Raw genomic sequence first — 19,693 nt, 5'->3', positions numbered from 1 at the left:
GAGGCACAGACCTCCTCACACACCAAGTGTCAGGTAAAATCCAGGTGTTCACTGGCATCCCTGAAGCCCGTCAGCAGACTCTTGGGGTCCATAGACTCCCACTGAGGACTCTTGGATTAAGTCATTTGCCCAAGGTTACTCCTCAAACAGATGGCTGAGCGTAACTAGAAGTTCTCCGGGGCCCAGAGCCGTCTCCCACTGACCACTCTAGTCTCCACACCTCCTTTCCCAGGAACATGCTATGCCTGGGCCTTGTGCTCCAGTGTATCCCCTCAAAGAAGGGGCCTGGTGTGTGAGCCAGTGAGCTAGGCTGGTGCTACTGCCATCCCTTGCAGGTGCCAATCTGAGTCAGGCAGACCATTCCATCTATCTACTGTGTGTTGGGGGCCACTCCCAAGAAGGCTGGGAAAAGGAGCCCATGGGAATCAGATCCCAGTAAGCTCTTGGCCTTGGCTAGGGGCCCCACAGAAGCCCTTTGGCTCTGCAGCTCCCACCAGCACAGGTCAGTGATGGTAGGTGCCCCTGCTTTGCATTCTCAGCGAAGGTCAGCAGCTGGCTGAGGCCACAGTTAAATTGAACTGGGGGGAGAAAGCCTCAAAGGAAAAGTTGAGGTTCTACTTACTTGTAAGAGAACCAGACTAGGAGTCAGGAAATTTGAGTTTTCCTCTAGGCACCCCCATAAGATTTTGGACAGGTTGTTCAGCTGCCCTGTTAATCCCATCCCATGGCATCTCATTTGACTGCTTATTTTAGGGGGGCATTAGCTCTTGCAGGGGACATACTGTTCCCTGTGGTGATGCAGAATAGCCACTGAGACCAGCCATGACCATACTAGCATAAGGCAGTAAGGTGGCATGTTCTTTGCAATGGAGGGCAGATAGCAGTTGTTCTCTGCAGGATGCAGATTGGCTTTGTCCTCAGATGCATGGTGTAAAGCTTGCTTTGAGGCCGTCTTGGAACTTGAGCCCTTTGACTCCAGATTGCCTTGGGCCTAGCTAACTTCCACTGTTGATTTGGGGGGCAGGGTGAATACAGCACCTTAACCTCTACTAAGGCTTCAAAAAGGCAGATGTTCGGAGGTAATGGGTAGCAGATGGATGGCAGGATGCTGTGCCTGGTATGAAGAGAATGGGGATGCCAAGACCTGACCAGGAAAGCAAGGGTCATGAAGGGGTGTTGTTTCCACGAAATTGGGAGGTGAGGCCCAACAGAGGTGCTGTTGTTGGCACCCATCCTCAGGAGCCCTTTGAAGATTGACGGGTGGAGAGGGCCTCTGGCTTCGGAAACAGAACTGGTAATGTTTGTGCTTCTTCCTCCTCTTCTATGAAACTGCACTTGTCACCATCAAGCTCTCTCTCCAGGTGAGGACAGGTCTGTGCTGCAGCGGGGTAGGGGATCACTAGGAGAGCAGGGAGTGTGGGGTTGAGATAAGCTGCTCTTGCTGCTCAGGGCACTGAGCTGGGGGAAGGTGTCAGTTCGGGAAGTTCTGTGACACAGCCCCCGGGAGGCACAGATTGGCTGGGCCAGACTGCAGTGAACAGAGAAACACAAGACGACTCCTTGAGCACCTGGCTCCTGCCAGCAGGTCCATGCTCAGGGCTATGGGAAAGAAGCAGCTCTGTGAACTGAATATGGCAGGGACGGGGCTATGTGACCTCAGGTAAGTTAGTCCTTTGCTGGACCTCAGCTTTCTTGTGACTAAACAGGATAGCTTCCCTCTGCCCTGAGCAGGACCAGCTAACTCCCTGGCATAGCCCCTGAGCCCAGGCCCACATCCCCGCTTCCACTGCCCGGAACTTGTCACTGCCCTCAACTTGTCACTGCCCTCAAGAATGGTGGCTTCTGTCACAGCTACCTGTGCTTGTGCTGTGCCCTCAGCTGGGGAGGCTCATGACCCACTTCTCTGCCCTCTTCCCACCTCCATGTCAAACTCCCCCCTGGACCCGGCCACCACCCTGCCCCCGAGGCCTGCACATCCCTGAGGCTCCCCTTCCCCACCCCAGCACATCCCCACCTCTCCCAGTCCTCATCCTTGTCCCTCACAGAGGTCTCCAAAAGGTCACAATTGTAAAGTCAGCAGCACTTATTTTGACTATTCAGACTCTTCTTTTTATATCTGTGGTGTCCCCTCCAACCATAAGTTCCCTTGGTCACTCAACATTTTTATTGCATACGGACAACATGCCAGGCATTGCTCTAGATGTAGGTGACAAAGCTATGAGTGAAACAGGCAGAGGTCTCTGGCCTCTAACAGCCTTGGAACCCTCTCAGCAAGCCTCTCAGCCTCTTTTCCCTTTGGCTGAGAAGGGTCCACCCCAATGTGCCACATTCCCAAATGTTCGTTCTTAGGCCTTTCTGCTGTTTTTTGAAGACATGCCCAACAGTTAAAGAAATTTCCAGCAAAATATCAACAAGTGAGATACCTCTCAAGACACAAAAGAATGTTTCCTTCTGCTAAAATTATATGGTCAGGAAGACTCTGAAGATAACCAGAGCCCTGGAGGGCCAGGGAAACCTAGGGAGAAAGGGCTGTGGGTCCTGCAACAGCCCTTCCCTCCACCTCTGCCAGGACTCTCCTCTGGACTCCCAGAGGCATTTCCTGCTGTCCATGCTCCTTCCCTGGCCCCTGGCTGCAGGTATCTCTGTTCCCCTCTCCACATATCCACTGAGCTATATGCCCAGGCTCTGGGCCTTGGAATCCCCACTCGGCACCAACAAGCCCCGTTTGAGATAACTTTCTGTGCCCACACTGGTGAAGCCCAATGACGGATACTGGCAGGAAGGAGAAACCATTCAAATGGAAAGTAAAATTAATTACAGCTGCGACAGCAGGCACAATTTCTCATTTATACATTCTCAAGGAAGGACACCCAGATGCTGTGTGGTGGTGTGAGTCAGTCCACTGAGCAGGTTCAAGCTGTCCTGCATGAGCTCTGACGGGTCAGCCTCTCCCTGAGTCAGCCTGCTCTAGGCCCCTAGATGCTGAAGGCCCTGGGCCCGGTGCTTGGGCTGCATATACCAAGGCCTGGGCCATGTCCTGACCCTGCTTCTCCCTCACTGTGAGGCCATGGCCAGCCCTCCCCTCACCCACCTCCAGAGGTCCACGCAGTGCTAAGAGTTGGGATTCTGTATCGGTAAAGAAGTAATCACTGCCCCTGCCCCAGAGGTGGAGAGCAGGTGGGTGAGAGGGAGGTTCTGCGGTAGGGACATTAGTGCTAGAGCCCAAGTGTGCCCCGGCCCTAGGATGGATTCCCTGCTCTGGTTCTCTGGCTGCTGCTCCCTGCACCTTCCACACTCTGCTTTGTCTACAACAGACCCCACCTAAGCAAGAAGAAAGAGCCTGGAACACGACTTTAGGGTTTGTCAGATAGAGGTTTAACTGTCCCTTTGTCACTGAAAAGCTCTGTGACCTTGGATAAGCCACTTCTCTTTGAGCCTCAGTTTCTTTGTATAATTGGGCAGTTCCTATTTCAAAGGTTTGTTGACAGAGCTTTTTTTCAAGTAATGAATGCACAGTCCTTGCACAGTGTCAGGATGTAGTCAGGACCCGTGGTCACAGGCACTTTGTGTGTCACCTCCCCCACAAAGACCAGCAGACGGTGCCCGGGGAACTCTTGTGACCCTGAGGACTAATGCTTGCTGTGCTTTTCCTTAGATGTCTAGAGAGCAGGTGTGGCCAAGATGGCAGGATCCTGGCACCACCACTGGCCGTGAAGCCTGGTTCCTGGCCTGTAAAGGGAGGAACAGGGTAAACACCTGCCAGGTTGTGAGCACGGAGTGACAGGACAGTGAATGGCTGAAGCAGAGTCTGGAATGAGGAGGCCCTGACACTCTGTCCCACCTCTGTCCTCCTTCCTTGGAACTGAACCCAGCCAGGCAGAGTGTCAACTAGTTATGGGTTTCAGATTTCTCTTAGACTAAGAAGCCTTTTTTTTTTTTTTAATCTAAGAAATAACCTCTATTCACTGAAATGCTTAGGTCAATGAGCTGTTCTACTTTCTTAGCTCCCTAATTAGGAACTCAGCACAGTGCCTGGTTCATAGTAGCCCTTGGTTATAAACATTCGTGGTAGAAGGTGAAATAGAAATTCTAGTCTCTACCCCATAGCCCTCCTCAGGAAGATGCTTCTGAAAGGCAGGGGCCCCTTTCTCCCTTTAGTAAAGAGGTGTGGAAACTTCTAGAATGTTTCTGGCCTTTGAAGATTTGGAGCACCTTAGAGTCCCCCCATAAACTAATCCAGGAGGATGTCAATGTGGCATGTGCAGGAAATCAGGAGACCCTGCCTGCCCCCAGGATGAGCTTGGCAACTGCCCACTTTGATTTTCTGTCACATCCTTTGTTTTTATTTTGTTTCCCTCTGTCTGTGTCTCCTCAAAGCCACATGCAGCCCCCGGGCCTCCTGACTGGGTAATGAAGGCCCTGTCTCCAGCTGGATTTGGGCTTCCTGGTTGTCTTCAATTCAGCATTAATGTTGCCTGAAAAGCTTGTGAGGGGTTGGGAGTAAATGTTGGAGCTTCAGCAGGACTTCAGAAACTTCCTGAACTGCACTGTTCTGTGCAGGAACTGAACTCACCAGTGTCCTCATCATCAGGCAGAGAGTCTGTGCGGGTAGCTGCCTCTCTCTGCCTTTCCCATCAGCACACGCTAAACCTGGGCCCAGAGGGACTACAGGAACTCTGGGTGCTGACTCCTGGGCTTGGGGTGACTAAGGAGCTGCCCTCACCTGGGGTGGTGCCCTTTCACAGGGGCCTTTCCGTAGGCCCAGGCCTCCCTGATGTCCCTGCAAAGGAGTGTGTTCTATCTGCAGGCTGAGCAGAGGGAGCTTCCAGCCTGGCTTCAAAGCTCCCTCCACCTGGGCTCCCTTGAGCTTAACGCTTGGAAGGTATCCTCTGTGGGGCAAAGGTTTTGTCACCATGCACAGGCTCCGGGGAGGCTACCGCAGTGGCATTCAGTGTAGCTCAGGTACAAAGGTGAGGCCACCAGGTGATGGTCTCTGTGAGCTGCCATGAGTCACTCAACCTCTTTTATCTGTAAAGTGGGCATAGAAATACTCACATCAGTAGAATAGGTAGTCCAGAAAGAATCTCAGAAACACAGGAATTGAGGAAACATCAGAGGTCATCTCAGATTGGTAGGGAAAAGATAGCTCCTTCAAGAAATGGACAACTTGGGATGCCTGGGTGGCTCAGCAGTTTAGCACCACCTTCAACCCAGGAAGTGATCCTGGAGACCAGGGATCAAGTCCCACGTCGGGCTCCCTGCATGGAGCCTGCTTCTCCCTCTGCCTATGTCTCTGCCTCTCTCTCTCTCTCTGTGTATCTCTCATGAATAAGTAAATAAAAATCTTTTTAAAAATCCAGATAAAGATTTAGTTTTAAAAAAATGAAATTAAAACTACAGCAAGAAAATATGCAAGAATTGTTTTTATAAATCTTGGAGAGGGGAAGAGAAGAGCTCTTTCTAAGTCTGATAGCACTGAGGGAAGCTCTACAAGGTACAGGTACAGACCAATAACATTTCTGCACAAATAAAGCCAACATGAAAGTCAAATGATGAACTGGAAAAAAACAAATGTCTTATAAATGTCTCTTATTCATAGATAAAAGGCATTAATTTTCTTTATAAAGAATTTCTCCAAATCCAATACAGAAAAGATCAGCACCTCCAGAGATAAACACACAAAGGCTATCAGGGGGTCATTCCTGGAAAAGGAGCTACGGATGCTCCCACACGTGTGGTCCTAGAGCATCTGGACAGGAGCCCCTGGCCGAATCCTGGCTCCATGCTTACATATGTGACCCCCACAAGGTCTTCATGTTCTCTGGGCCTCAACTTCCTGAGCATAAAGTGGAGGTAACCACAGTCCACTTTATTAAGTGGGTTAGCAAGCATCAAGAATGTGGAGTGGGATAGTAATTGTTATGTAAATGCTTGATTGATAAAACCTGGAGAGATGCCATGGTGCCCCTATGAGTAGGACGCTCTTACGATAAGAAATAAGCAGTGATGAGCCATTTTTCCGCCATGCTGCTGACAGTGCAAGGAATCTAGCACCCATATCACTGATGTGAGTATAGATACGTGTTAGACTTCTAAATACGCTGTGACCAAGCAGTCTCTTGGATAACCATCCTTGAGATGACGCACATATGGAAGTATTCCTACAATACTACTTGTAAAAGCTAAAATTGGAAATAGTCCTCCTTCAGTGGGGAACTGGTTAAATACTTTATAATATCAATATGCTTCTAATCTCAATGATTATGCAGCTTGGAAAAAAGGGGCAAGTTTACCTGTACTGATAGGGAGCAATCTCCTGTGTCCAGGCTTACCTTGTTTTATTGCACTTTGCTTTACTGTACTTTGAAGATACCACATTTTTTTGTTTGTTTGTTTGCAAATTGAAGGTTTGTGGTAACTCTGTGTCAATCAAGTCTGTGGGCACCATTTTTCCAACAGCATTTGTTCATTTAGTGTCTGTCATATTTTGGTGATTCTTGCAATATTCTAAATTTTTTTATTATTTTTTACGATGATCTGTGATTATAACTCACTGAAAGTTTAGATGGTGGTTAGCATTTTTTAGAAGCATTTTACAATTAAGGTATGTTTATAATTTTTAAAGACATAATTGCTATTGCATACTCAATGGACTGCAGTATTGTATGAGATAGAAACCAAAAATTTCATTTGACTCATTTTATTGCAATATTCACCCAACTCATAATATCTCCAAGGCATGCCTGTGTATTAAGTAGTAAGAATAAGGTGTCAAACAATATGTACAAGAATTCCATTCGTGGGAAAGGGAAGCTGGCTCCGAAGGGACATTCGAGAAAGCAATCAGTTGCTTCTGGGGGCATGCTGGGGCTGAAAGCGGAATGGAACCTGTGAGTTTTCGTGGATCATAATCTGATAAAACCTACAAGGCAACACTACTGTGAGGGGTGTAACATCCTCCTAGAGGCCGGAGACAGGGAGCAGCCAGGTCTTAGCTCCACCACGAGATGCGTGGCCTCAGTACGTTCCTGACCTTTGTGCCTCTTTTTCCTCATCCGCAAAATAAGGATGCAGACAACCCCCAAGGTCATGAGTGTGAAATGGGGTAATCCGAGTCAAAGCACTGGGGCCCTGTGAGCACCAGCCCTCCTCCTCCCCATCACGTTCAGTGGCCCAGCCCTAGCATTCCCCAGTTCCCTGGCCAGCCACACGCCTTTTTCTAAGGGCTCCGCTTTGAGGCTCCCTGCCTCCCTGGGATAAGTCTGGTTCCTAGGCTGCCCATCTGACTTGGCTGCTACAGCCTTCCCTTCAAGTTAGGAAAGCATGTCTGTGAGGAAGCTCTCAGATGCTTGTGAACCTGAGGCACATGCACTCAGGGTGAGCCAGGGCACACTGTGCCCCCCAAGGCCCCATCAGCACTGGCACGCAGCACTGCAGAGCTCACCTGGGGGCTGCTCAGGCAGGAGTGGGCTGTCTGGGCAGACTTGTCTGCTGCTTGCCGCACCCCCTACCTGCACAAGACTTCTCGTTGCCTGGTCTGGCCTCTGTGGGTTGCTGGGGTCTGCATTCCTCTTAGTGCCTTTGGGGAAGGAGGAGAATTTGGTTAAGGGGCCACAGGAAGCTGCCACTAGGCTTGCATCCGTTCGGCAGGGTGCTTACGTTAATCTCTTCTGCTTGCAGGGGTCTAACGTGATGGAGGAGCAAGACCTGCGGGATATTGGCATCACTGACCCCCAGCACCGGCGAAAGCTTCTCCAGGCAGCAAAGTCCCTGCCCAAGGTGACTGGCAGCTCTGTAGCCTCAGCCTGGGTTGGAGCCGGGTCCCCTCCCTGATGCCCCCTGGACCCAGAAGAGGGAAAGTGCTCAGCTCCAGGGCATACAGATTACTGCAAGGTGTCTGCCCTGCATCCTGGGGGACCCAGCAGGCAGCATAGAGGCCTGTTTGCCTTGTTGCCCAGTCTTAAGGCCCCAGAAAGGCAGCAGAGACTAGGGACAGTTGACTCAGTCCAGGGTCCGGAGGGAGGCTCCAGGCTTCTGCCCAGCACAGGAGCTGGTACCCACAGGCTTGACCTGTCACCTGGAGCCTCTTTGGGTTCTTTCCTGACTTTGAAGACCAGGCCAGCCTGCATCTGACCCCCAACGTCACACTTTCCTCAGGAAGGCAGAGGGATGCTCAGGGCAGCAGACGAGGCAGTTTTTCCCTGGAGAGCCAGGGGCCAGTAGGCCCACAGGTCTCTCCCTTGACCTCACTGGTGCTAATAAGTCCAGTGTACCCTTGTTCGTTCCACTCACCCCAAGCTTGGGAAGTACAAACAAGTCCCACCAGTGAGCCCAGTACCCACTTCACAGGTGCCACCAAGTCTGTGACCTTGCCAGAGCTCAGTGAGAGCCCTTCTGCAAACCCTTCCTCCCCGCTAGCCATACCCTCTAGGGCTGTCTGCCCCAGGCTGGTGTGCTCTCAGAGCCCTGCCTCTCAGATAGGGGAGCCGAAACCAGAGCAGCAGAAGAAGGGGCTGTGTGAAGGGAGGGGCCCCTGGGCTTTTGTCCCATGAGGGCTGTGATGTCAGTCCTTCCACCCCTTCTCGGCACATAGGTGAAAGCTCTGGGCTATGATGGCAACAGCCCCCCATCAGTGCCCTCCTGGCTGGACTCCCTGGGGCTGCAGGACTATGTGCACTCCTTCCTGTCGAGTGGCTACAGCTCTATTGATACTGTGAAGAACCTCTGGGAACTGGAGCTTGTCAACGTGAGTGTAGCCTGTGCTTGGGCCTGCACCCCCAAGGGTGCAGACTGGGGGTGGGAGAGGAGCTGTGGGTGCAGGCACAGCCTGACCCTTCCTCCCACCCCCGTCCAGGTCCTGAAGGTGCACCTCCTTGGCCATCGCAAGCGCATCATCGCCTCGCTCGCAGACAGGCCCTATGAGGAACCACCCCAGAAGCCCCCACGGTTTTCCCAGCTGAGGGTGAGTCGGAGAGGGATGGAAAGAGATGTGTTCTTCGTATTGCTAGGAATTAAAAATAATTCTTGAGGAATTCTTTGGAGACAGTGTGACCTCCATAGAAGAGGTGCGAACAATCTGATACCTCTTGTCACTGGGGCCAGTCTGTCCCCGGTGCACATCTTGAGAGGAGCATGGGGCAGGAGTTGTTAAGACTTGATTATTTATCAATTACGTGCCTCCTATCTCCATCGGAGAAGTCTGGCGGGGCCTATGATAAAGTGTCAAGTTGAAATATAAGTAGAAAATAAAATGTTAGAAAAAGTAGGAAAACAAATATCCAAATCCCAGCTGTTAGGCATGAGTGGCAGTTCAGGTGAGGGGCAGGAGGACCCCCTTCCAGATAGTCTGACATGAACCCGAGACCAAGCTGGAAATCTATGACAGGACTTGTATCCTCCCCAGGTCCTCTGAAGTAAAATCCCTGCAGTGGGGTGGACTAGAGAAGCAGCGACTTTAAAAACCTCACAGATGCTTTGTTGCTCAAGCCAGATAATCCCTGACTGCAGGTTAGAGTCAGGGCCCCACGGAGGTCTGGGACTATATCTGTTCTTGAGCCAGAGTGCCCGACAGGTGCTGCACCTCCACCCATTCCCGGCAGCCTCACCCAGTGGGTGTCATCTTATCCCCCTTGTACACAGGAGCCCGGTCTGAGGAGCAAATGCAGGGCTGGTATTCAGTTATAAAAGCTGAGGAGACAGGACCTCAGGGTGCTGACAGCGCTGTGTGTTTTCTCAAGGAAATGCTTTGCATTTGGTCGTGTGCCCCAGGAAGCCGCAGTGAATTATGACAGATGATTCTATCTTTGATGAATATAAAAGCAGCTTCCCCTACGGCTCCAGGCCGAGGAGTGTGCTGGTAAAGTGAGGGTGCCATGGTGACTGTGTGCCCGCAGGACTGGGACGCCAGGGCCTCCTGGCAGGTCAGAGCTGGTTGCTTTGACTGTACCTGGGCTGGGCCCAGGGGCCAGGCTCCCCACAGGTCTGTGGGCCAGCGTGCCATCTATTTGGTGCCCACTGGTGTCGGTCCTTAGCTTCACCCCAATTCTCACTGATACACCTGCCCCTCTTGGGCCCTAAGTAGCCCCAGCACTGGCTGACATCTACAATTTAGAGACTGGCTGAACGGGTTCCAAGTTTTACCTGGATTTCTCCCCACCACAGTGCCAAGATTTGCTCTCCCAGACATCGTCCCCACTGAGCCAAAATGACTCCTGCACTGGCCGTTCTGCTGACCTGCTGCTGCCTCCTGGGGACACAGGCAAGAGGAGGCATGACAGTCTTCATGACCCTGCAGCACCTTCCCGAGCAGAGCGCTTCAGAGTCCAGGTGGGGCAGGCGGGGAGCTGTGAACGGGGGTCCCCAGACCAGGCCAGAGCCCCCAGAACCCTTCACTGTCCTTGTGTCCCCTGAGGCAGACCCTGAGTGGGAGAAGGGGGGATAGGAGGCCACTATGATCCAGGTGCCAGGATCAGCAGCAGGAGGAAGCCACCGCCTCCTCTCCTCAGCCCCACCCAGCCTGTGTCTGGCATCCAGCCCCAAGACTCCCAGGGCTATAACAACATGACTGTCATCAGCTGTCACTGCATGTGGCCACAGAAGTTCAGATCCACTGTCTGTTCTTTGACTACAGCCTCTACCTTTCAGCCCCTCAGGCCACCAGTCCCATTTCTGCCCCACTCTCAGCTGCTTCTTGGTCCCCAGTTGCTTGCTCTCCTATTCCCCAGAGCAGCTTTCTCCCCTCCACAGCTCCACACCCTGTACCCCACCTGCCCAGCAAAATCACAGCCCAGGTTAGACTCCGTTCTTCCTGCTGCGTTTCTGCAGGAAGGGTCAGGTGCAACAGGGAGGCACATCTAGCTGTGCCATCTCCCCTCACAGAAGCCCCTCAACCCCTATTGTGCCCTGCAGCCCTTGCCCTAGGCCGGCCCCGGCCCACAGTCCTGGTTCACCCGCACGGGGCCTTGCATTCGGGCTCCTGGTTGTATTTCCCTGCCCTTCCTCCTGCCCTACACATGGATCCCGGGCTTTGTCTCTTGTCCCCCATCTTGCCAGCTGGACACAGGATTGGCACCTGTCCCTCACACCCACCCCATTCACTGCTTTTTCCTCTTGACTCATACTCCTCCTCTCCAGTACCTGGGGATGTCCTTCACCTTTGTATAGTCACAGCTGTGAATTTGACAAGATTTGAAAAAGCATGTTTTCCAGGAGTTTCAGTTGTTCCATATCAGACTTCTGTACAGTACCAGGAACAGAAATCATAAATATTTCCTCTTTTCCCGCCTCCCCATTCTTTGTATCCTAGTTAGGGCACCCGTCAGCTGGCACCTGCATTTCGGTGGCTTCCTGCCCCTTCCTCTGCACCAGGTTCCACCTCAGGAGACAATATAAAATGCCTCCCTAGCACTGGACACTTGCCCATCCCAGAATCAGATCCAGAGGCCCTGACTTGGAGGTGGGGCTTCCAGGGATCTGGAATCCTTCCTGCTTTGTACTTATTTTCCCCTCTTTGGTTTTAGTCATTTCCTATCTCTACCTCAGAGCCTTCCCCACAGAGCCTGCCTTCAGGTGGCTTAGGTCCCTGCCTCTCCACCTTTCCCCTCCGCCACAGTGCATCTGCTTGGCTTGTCTCCCGCCCTCCCCCACTACCCTTGAACCCCCGTGGCTGGCTCCTGTGCCCTCAAGTGTGCTGGAGCCCGCAGAGCACCCAGGAGTTCCTCTGGAGGGGGTAGGCAGATCTGTGACCCCACCCGTTGTACAGGAAGAGCAGCGCGAAGCCAAACTGACCCTTCGGCCCCCCAGCCTGGCTGCGCCTTACGCCCCAGTGCAGAGTTGGCAACACCAGCCAGAGAAACTCATCTTCGAGTCCTGCGGTTACGAAGCCAATGTGAGTTGCCCGTGCCCTCCCGGCCTGGCCAGACTCCCTGCTGCCTGCCCCTGGGGCCAGGTCCAGGGCTCCAGTGCTGTTCTCTGCTCCCCAGACACCCCAGCACCTGGGGGACGGGGGCCTCCCAGCCAGGCTAGGGGAAGGAGGTTGGGAGAGGGAACCGTCTGACTGTGGTCCCAGCCTGGCTACTGCCCTGCTCCCTCAGTATCTGGGCTCCATGCTGATCAAAGATCTCCGAGGGACAGAATCCACACAGGATGCCTGTGCCAAGATGCGGGTAGGTTGTCTGTGTGTGTGGTGGATGGGGGCTGGCAGGGCTGGGACGCTTCGCTAGGGGCACCTGCTGCAGCCTCTTGGCCCTTACACATTATGTGAGGTTTGGGGGGAGGCTGGGGCCTAGGGGCCCCGAGGGGCGTGGCCTTGAGAAGGGACATTCACAGGCCCACTCCTCGTTTCCTGTAGAAATCCACCGAGCACATGAAGAAGATCCCCACTATCATCCTGTCCATCACATACAAAGGTGTCAAGTTCATCGATGCCTCCAACAAGGTGCGCTTCTCACAGCACTGTCGGTGGGAGGGGATCCCTCTCCCTACCCTCAGTGCCCAGCCCCCGGCAGCTGGGCATCCTGCCTAGTGTGTTCCCAGCCCTTTGTCTTCCTCTGTATTCCTACTGCCTTGCCCAGGTGCCTGCCTCTCAGCTGCCACACGTCCTGATCCTGGGGCCCTGCCCAAGTGACAGGTGCCCCTGGTCTTCCTCAGCGTGGGTTCCTCTTACCTGTTCACACCTAGCGATGTGATTCTCTTAAGGAGCAAAGGACTCCCTCCATGCTCCACACCTGGTACCCCACCCACCTGATGCCCTCCCCACCTTGCCCCAACCCTGGAGAGCTGGTGGTCACATGTGAACGTTTTACCCCTCGGTTGCTGTGGTCCAGGGTGGAGACCCCTAAACCTAAATTGGGCAAGGTTAGACACCACCCCCACCACCACCAGACAGACTGATAAGAGAAGTCGTGGCATTGGGCTAACAGCCTGGGCTAGAACAAAGAAAAGGTGGTGGTGCAGAAGGCTCGAGGTGTGCCTCGGGCCGAGGATTCCAGACCCCACTTTCCCTGGCAGAATGTTATTGCGGAGCACGAGATCCGGAACATTTCCTGTGCGGCCCAGGACCCAGAGGACCTCTGTACCTTTGCCTACATCACCAAGGACCTGCAGACCAGCCACCACTATTGCCATGTTTTCAGCACAGTGGACGTGGTGGGTGGCGACCCGCAGCCAGGGGGTGCCTCAGGGCCGTGCTGTCTCAGCACGCGGGTGGCACTGGGCCAGCATCTGGTTCAGGGTGAGGTCCCAGCGGCCATCTGGGCTAGGCCCCTGTAGACAGTGATGGAACTGAAGCACAGAGGTGGAGGGTGGCTCACCTGGGGTTCTAGGGACAGGTTTTCCCCGCTTCCAGCCAGGGGTCTCCTCCCTGCAGCTGCATGTCCACTCGCCACCCCATCCCCCAACCCTGCAGGGGCCGGTTCCCTGAAGTGCCCTGTACCTTCCTCTGGGGGGCAGCAGTGCCCTCCTGACAGCCGGCTTCCTTTTCACAGTGGTGCTGAGAGGGGGGCCTCCCCCCAGGCCCCTCTCCAGAGCTCTGCCATCCTTCGGGAGAATAGCTAGTTCCCAAATCTCTGGCTTCTGGAACACAGCTGGCCAGGCATTCTCAGCCCCAGGAAGTCCATGCTTACTCCAGCCTGGCATCAGACACCTGGCTCTGCCACTTGCTAGCTGTGTGGTCTTAGAATTGGGCTCTGCGTCTGAAAAGGGGCTATAATGTGAGCAATTTCATGGGGTTTGTTCTGAAGGTAAAGGGGGTCCTCTACCCATACTTGTAGTTCCTGCCACTTTTACCCAGAGCTCACATTTCCCAGTCATTTCTGCTGTAACACAGTACACACGCTCCTGAAGATCAAAGGCTACAGCTCACCTAGTAAAAAGCAGGGTTTGTGGGGAGACAGGGCTGGGGGCACAACACTCAGAAACTTCGTCAGTGGCACATTAGAACAGGAACCTAATAAAAACACCGGCCCTGCTCTGTTCACATCTGCTGGTTGAGAAGTCCATAGCTGCTCCGGTCAGCAACCCCCCGCGCCCCTGACCACCACCACCAGCCTGTGCTCAGGGCCGTGAGGCTGGGCTGGGGGTCTGGGCAAAGGGGTCCGTCTGGTGGCTCCTCGACCTTGGTGCTGAAGCTGGGCTCTGTCTCCTCCCAGAACCTGACCTACGAGATCATCCTGACGCTGGGGCAGGCGTTTGAGGTGGCCTACCAGCTGGCCCTGCAGGCCCAAAAGTCCCGGCCGCTAGGGGCCTCCGCTGCCGAGACGATTGAAACAAAATCTTCCAAGCCGGTGCCTAAGCCTCGGGTTGGCACAAGGAAGTCAGCAGTACGTGGGCCCAGACCCCTACCCCCCACCCCAGCGGGCTCTGGGGGCTTGGGGTGGAGCGGGCACCAGGAGGGGCTTCTCACGCAGCAGCCAGCACCTCCCCCATGAGCCCCCACTGTCCCCCACGGGCTTCCATCCCCTCCCTCGCCGGGCACCCCTGGTAACACCACCCCGTGTCTGTGTCTGCTTTGCTCTGCACCCCAGGTGCCGCTGCCCCCCGATAGTCGCTGTTGTCACTGTCACACCTGCACCACCCATCGTCCTTCCTACCTACCGCTGCCGTCTGTTAGTCCCGGAGTCAAGGTCTTTACACCTCCTGCTGTCTGTGTGTCAGTCTCCCCGAAGTGACTGTGAGCTTCCTGAGATGCTAGTGCCTCTCTTCCCTGAGCTGCCCTCCTGCTGTCCCTGCATCTGCTTCAGCTGTCTGTCTGTGTGTCCTCACTGCACAGGCCCACCCGGGGTGCGCCCTCAGCCTGGCCCAGGAAACCGGAGGCTTGGTGTTTTCCTGCCTCCATGAATAGGTCTGGGGCTCAGAGCATGAGGCTCTTTACCTGAGCAGCTCTGAGAAGTTGCCCCTGAGAGGCCTAGAGGTAGCCCTCCTGTGAAGCTCCGGGAGGGTGCCACTCCTGCCACCCCAGCCCTAGGGAGCTTGCTCTTCAAGGAGAACGGAGGCTGCCCCTCATGTGCCCTGTGCTGGCATGACATCAGCATGGCCCCGGCAGGAGGAAGGGACAGCTGGGCCCTGGTGCCCCCACCCTGGCCCGGCCCGGCCCAGCCCGGCGCTCCCTCTCTGACCCCTTGCCCTCTTTCTTGGCAGCTGGAACCGCCCGACCTGGACCCGGACACCCAGTCCCATGCCAGCGTCTCCTGGGTTGTGGACCCTAAGCCAGACTCTAAGCGGAGCCTCAGCACCAAGTATGAGACCACTATCTTCTAACTGCTCGCTCCCTGTCTCCACTAGTCTCACTGTGCCTTGCCATCCGACCTCTACTCTTCTCAGCTCTCCTTCCGGCTGCTGACACCAAGGCCGCAGTCCTGGGGGGACCTGCTCTCCTCCCGGGCGGCAGCTCTAGACACTCTCCACTCACAGCTTGTACCCAACACCACCGGACACTGTGAAGTCCCCCCTGGGCAAGGACAGCTTGGCGGGGAGGGGGGTGAGTTGCCCCAGAAGTGGGCGCCCCGAGGGCTGAGGGTGCCCTGGTGTGCCCAGGAGGCCTCAGCGGGAAGGTGCTGTGAGTCCTGAGGGGTGGGCAGTCTTCAAGCAGCATCCAGACAGCGCCAGTGACCACTCCCTCTGAGCAGGCGGGCCTGTGTGCTCCCCTCTCCCGTCTTCTGTGCCGAGCCGTGGCTGGCTGCCGCTGCCCAGAGAAAACTGTCTTTTTGCACCTTTCCTGACACAACCAACCACTGTGACCACTGGTGCCAGAACCCCTTGCACTCTGCTCACGCTGGCCTGCGGCCCTGTCCCTCTGTCCTCTGCTGTATGGTGCTGGCCTCCCCGCAGGAGAGCCCGAGCTCAGCGGTGTGGCCTGACTGGGGTCCGACTGCGTTCTGTGAGGGGCCCAAGGGCCTCGGGCACATGCCTGACTCCACAGCCTGGAGCTCTGCGCATCTGGACCCCGCGGGCTGGCTTCCCTCAGCAGGGCTCCTGTCCCGCTGGGCCTTCCGCTCCGAGGAATGGGACGGCAGGTGTGCGGTCGGCCCCTCAGGTCTTCGCCAGCGAGTCACGAGGAGGCTGGCTCCGGGGCCCAGCTCGCCAAGGGGCAGGCCCTTCCGTAGGCCCCGGCCAGAGGGAGGCCTGTCCCAGCACACACGGTCTGCCTTCTTCCCTCCCAGAACGGAGCCGCTCGAGGACAGGGAGCCCATTGCCCTCTGGGGGCTGACACCTGTCCACGGTGTGGGGTCAGAGCTAGGCAGCCACCACCCACTCCTTCCCCGGTTGGCCACCCTCGGCCCCCTGCGTCCCCTGAGAGGGGAGGCCGTACGGGCTGCCCAGCTGGGATGGTGGAGCTGAGGCTTTTGAAGAAGCCACAGTCGCCCCTAAGGGCAGATCAGCTCAGAGGCAGGAACCGGGAGCAGCGGTTCCGGGAGGAAGCGTAGACCAGTAGAGAAGCCGGGCAGCTCCAGCAGCGAGTTCAGAGCAGAAGCCCCAGGTGATGAAGCAGAGAGGGTGTCCTGTCTGCCCGCCTGTCCTGGGGCCTCCCGCGCAGAGGCCGCAGTGGGCGCTGGGCGCTCGGGGGAGGCTGTGCGGGACGGTCAGGCTGCTTCCACGTTTCCCTTCAGTTTCCTCCACCCTGTGCAGGCCCCCACGGTTAACCCTTTCCTCCCCCCATTGTGTTTGCTTCTGCCAAGCTGAGCCACTGAGGAGCCAACCGTGCTGCGGAGACACAGACGTGGGGAGCACAGGCTCCCGCCGCTGCCACCGCCGCCACCACTACTGTGTCACCTGCAGCTTTGAAGACCCAGGCCCAGCCTCTACCTGTCGCAGCCCCTTGGGGCTGCTTGGCCTGGACCTGCCACCACCAGGTCTTACAGAGCAAGCCGCACTCCAGGCCTCGAGCAGACGAGACTGAACTCCAGAGAGTCAAGAAGTGACTTGTCCAGAAGACATTTTTTTAATAGAAAACAACTTTTCTATAAAATGAATTTTTAAGACTTGGCTCAAACCTCCAGGTTAAACTGCCAACCTTTAGACAGGCGGCCATCGGATCAGAGGGCAGGGGACCCAAGCATGGCTATAAGGCCAGTCTGAGAAGCCTTCTGTCCTAGGACAGGATGTTGGCGTGTTCCAGGAAGGCGCCGGCCTCTGGGTGCACTGAAAGCAGGCACGAGTGGGCAAAATCGAGCGGGTTTGTTCGAGTCTACCTTTCAAACCCAACCACGTCTGTCGCTGTTCCTTACGAGCTGCGCAACTTCCCGTGCCCGTCCGGAGCTGGATACCGCCTCTGCGGTAAGAACACAGCCGCAGAGACACGTGGCAAAGCAAAGGCTCCCGGCCCATTTCAGGGGTTCCAAATGTGCAGGCCCCGAGGCCAGAGCTGAGGGAGCAGTTCCTGGTGCCACAAAGTCTGAGCCGGCACCAGAGCCCTGGGCCACCCCTGGGTGCCTGCCCTGCTGGCGGCCAGGCACTTGCCCATGCTGCCCAGCAGCCTCGGGTCGCCCGAGTTCAGTCAGAAAGTAGAAAAGCAGCTTTGTTTCGGGCATTAACAGGTAGGTCGCTAAGACTGCTACCTGCCAATCTGTGATTTGTCTGATCAGGTCTGTGTGATTAGGACTCACTTTGATTCTCTGAATTATTGGTTTGACTGTTGTATTTCAGCTGCTGGATTCATCCCTGGCTCCAAGTGTAGAGAAGGCTAAATAAGGTGACAGTTGATTCGAGTCTCCCCCAGTGTGGCCTTCGGGGTGGGCTGGGGTCCTGGTGCACCACTGCCACCACCCTTCTGCTGCCTTGCTTGGTTTTTTAACTGGGAATCTTGCTCTGTACTCCTGAAGTTGGTAGAGGCAACCGGGGTCATTCCCGTGAGGCCAAGGGGCAGAGGCGGCTCAGCTGCTTGTCTGGTACCTTCCAGAGTAGGGAACAGAGGGGAGCCCTTCCTCCTGTGGGTAATTGAGCAGTCCTCTTGCTTTACTGGCATGGGGCACGCTGCTCCCTGGGCCCACATCCTCAGCTTCGTGGGACTTCTTTCCCAGCAAAGGCTGTGAATTGACCTTCCCTGTGGGTTCTGTGCAGGGAGAGTGCTCTTAGGCGCACTCACAACCCCTGCGATTGGCCAGACATGGAAAGCCTCGCCAACTTGAGGCTGGACCCCAGGGGTGGCACCCCCCTCTCTGGGCAAGGGTAGGGGACCCTCCACTCTCCGGTACTAAACAAGGACCTCAATGCCTGCGCATCACTTCGCTTCCTGCTTCTCTCAAGGCCCGTGAGCCTGCCATCAGCTGCCACCATGCGGTGCTGGCACAGTTCCCTCCCCCCTGCAAGAGGCCTGGCCCCGGCTACATGCACCTCTCTGGAGGCGGCAGGTCCAAACAGCAAACTGTAGACACTACGATGAGCTGCTCGAGCTGTCTTTTTGTTTTTAAATCATATGTAGGTGTTTCCTCCCCTTGAAGCTGCTATATATTTATTCAGGGTGTTTTTGTATTGGAAAGCCTTGGCTAGTGGCTCTGGCTCTGGGTTTGCTTTTGAGATTGGTTTATTTCTGAATAGTCAAGCAGGGTAGGAACTGGATCTTTCTTTCCTCTTTACTTCTCCTCCGGGGCAGGTACTCCCTATTCCCTAGACAGCAGTGGTGTGACTCCAAGGACAGGCTTCGGGTAGAAAAGCCTCGGCTTCTGCACCTGTCGGAGTTCCGAGCGGGCTCCGAGCTGTGCAAGGCCCCTTCTAGGCGGACTTCAGGGGACCCAGTGTCTTCACCAGCCACAGGTTCTCCGCTTGCCCCTCTCCTGCTTTCGTAGGACCCCTCCCGCTGCTCCACATTCACAGTGCCCCACATCCCCCTGGTCTCTAGCACCACGTTCTAGCAGGAGTTCCCCGAGAAGCCTCGGGCTGCATAGGCAGCAAACACGGCTGCAATCGGTCCCACACGAGAGAGTTAGCCTGATCCGGGCCCACTCCTGAGATGCCTGGGCCTGCGGGAGGCTGGTCAGGTGCGGTTCACAACAGTGTTGTTGCTTGCTAATGGGGTGGCAATGGGACTGAATTGTAATAAAACTGTTATTTAATCTTTGTCTCTGTATTTTGATACTTGAATGAATTCCCCTTTTATTTTACTGTACATATAATTGTTAGTCTGATTTTGTCCGATTTACGAACATCTTGTGGTACCAAACATACCCACTCTGTGCAACGACATAGACTGACCTCACTACACAGGAGAGAGTGTAAATATTCCTGGGCTTCCGGCTTTGGTTTTGTTATTTTCATAACTGTACAACTTAGAACGATTAATAAATGAGAAGCAACACGAAATCAGCCTTCCTTTTTGGGAGTTCTTGAATTAGCTTCTTGGCAGTTTTCTGGCAGAAGCACAGGCACAGGCTGTACGCTGGCTCCAGCTCACTGATGAGCATCCGCACTGTCTGGGGTAAGTGTGGGGACCTGCTCTGTCCAGCACCCTTCCAGGGGGGAAGCTGCCAAGGCTCGTCCGTTCCCGTTCACTCTTTTAGCTGTAAGGCCCCTGTGGGTCCCCTTCTCCTCCTTAGAACATCTCATGTGAATCCCAAGCAGGGGCCATATGCTGGTTATGGCTGTGGCTCCTCTGCGTCCTGGTCTGGGCTCCTGGACCCACAAATATGTATCAAATGTCTGCTTCCAAGGCCAGGGTGGAGGATTGACAGCTGTGGAAGAAGAGTGTCCCCCTCAAGGAACT

At 55.1% G+C, this 19,693-nt stretch overlaps 1 protein-coding gene across 10 annotated transcripts in view; it reads left to right on the top strand.

Annotated features, from left to right (window-relative positions):
- Positions 1–19,293, top strand: part of ANKS1A (ankyrin repeat and sterile alpha motif domain containing 1A) — a 178,684-nt gene extending 159,391 nt beyond the window's left edge. For 5 of the 10 annotated variants that reach the window (XM_077904339.1, XM_077904347.1, XM_077904340.1 and 2 more), the window contains 12 exons: positions 7,681–7,779; positions 8,594–8,746; positions 8,855–8,962; positions 10,162–10,326; positions 11,762–11,887; positions 12,093–12,164; positions 12,350–12,436; positions 13,009–13,146; positions 14,148–14,318; positions 14,523–14,621; positions 15,136–15,233; positions 16,674–19,293. In XM_077904339.1, the coding sequence (XP_077760465.1) occupies positions 7,681–7,779; positions 8,594–8,746; positions 8,855–8,962; positions 10,162–10,326; positions 11,762–11,887; positions 12,093–12,164; positions 12,350–12,436; positions 13,009–13,146; positions 14,148–14,318; positions 14,523–14,621; positions 15,136–15,233; positions 16,674–16,677 (1,320 nt within the window). In that variant the 3' untranslated portion in view covers positions 16,678–19,293. The other 5 variants (XM_077904338.1, XM_077904341.1, XM_077904342.1 and 2 more) reach the window with 3 other exon arrangements.
- The last annotated feature ends 400 nt before the right edge of the window (positions 19,294–19,693 follow it).

This window comes from Canis aureus, chromosome 7, assembly GCF_053574225.1.
Source record: "Canis aureus isolate CA01 chromosome 7, VMU_Caureus_v.1.0, whole genome shotgun sequence".
NCBI classification, from domain to species: Eukaryota; Metazoa; Chordata; class Mammalia; order Carnivora; family Canidae; genus Canis; species Canis aureus.
Note: the sequence above shows the minus strand (reverse complement) of the source record. Positions and strands in the feature narration are given on the sequence as shown.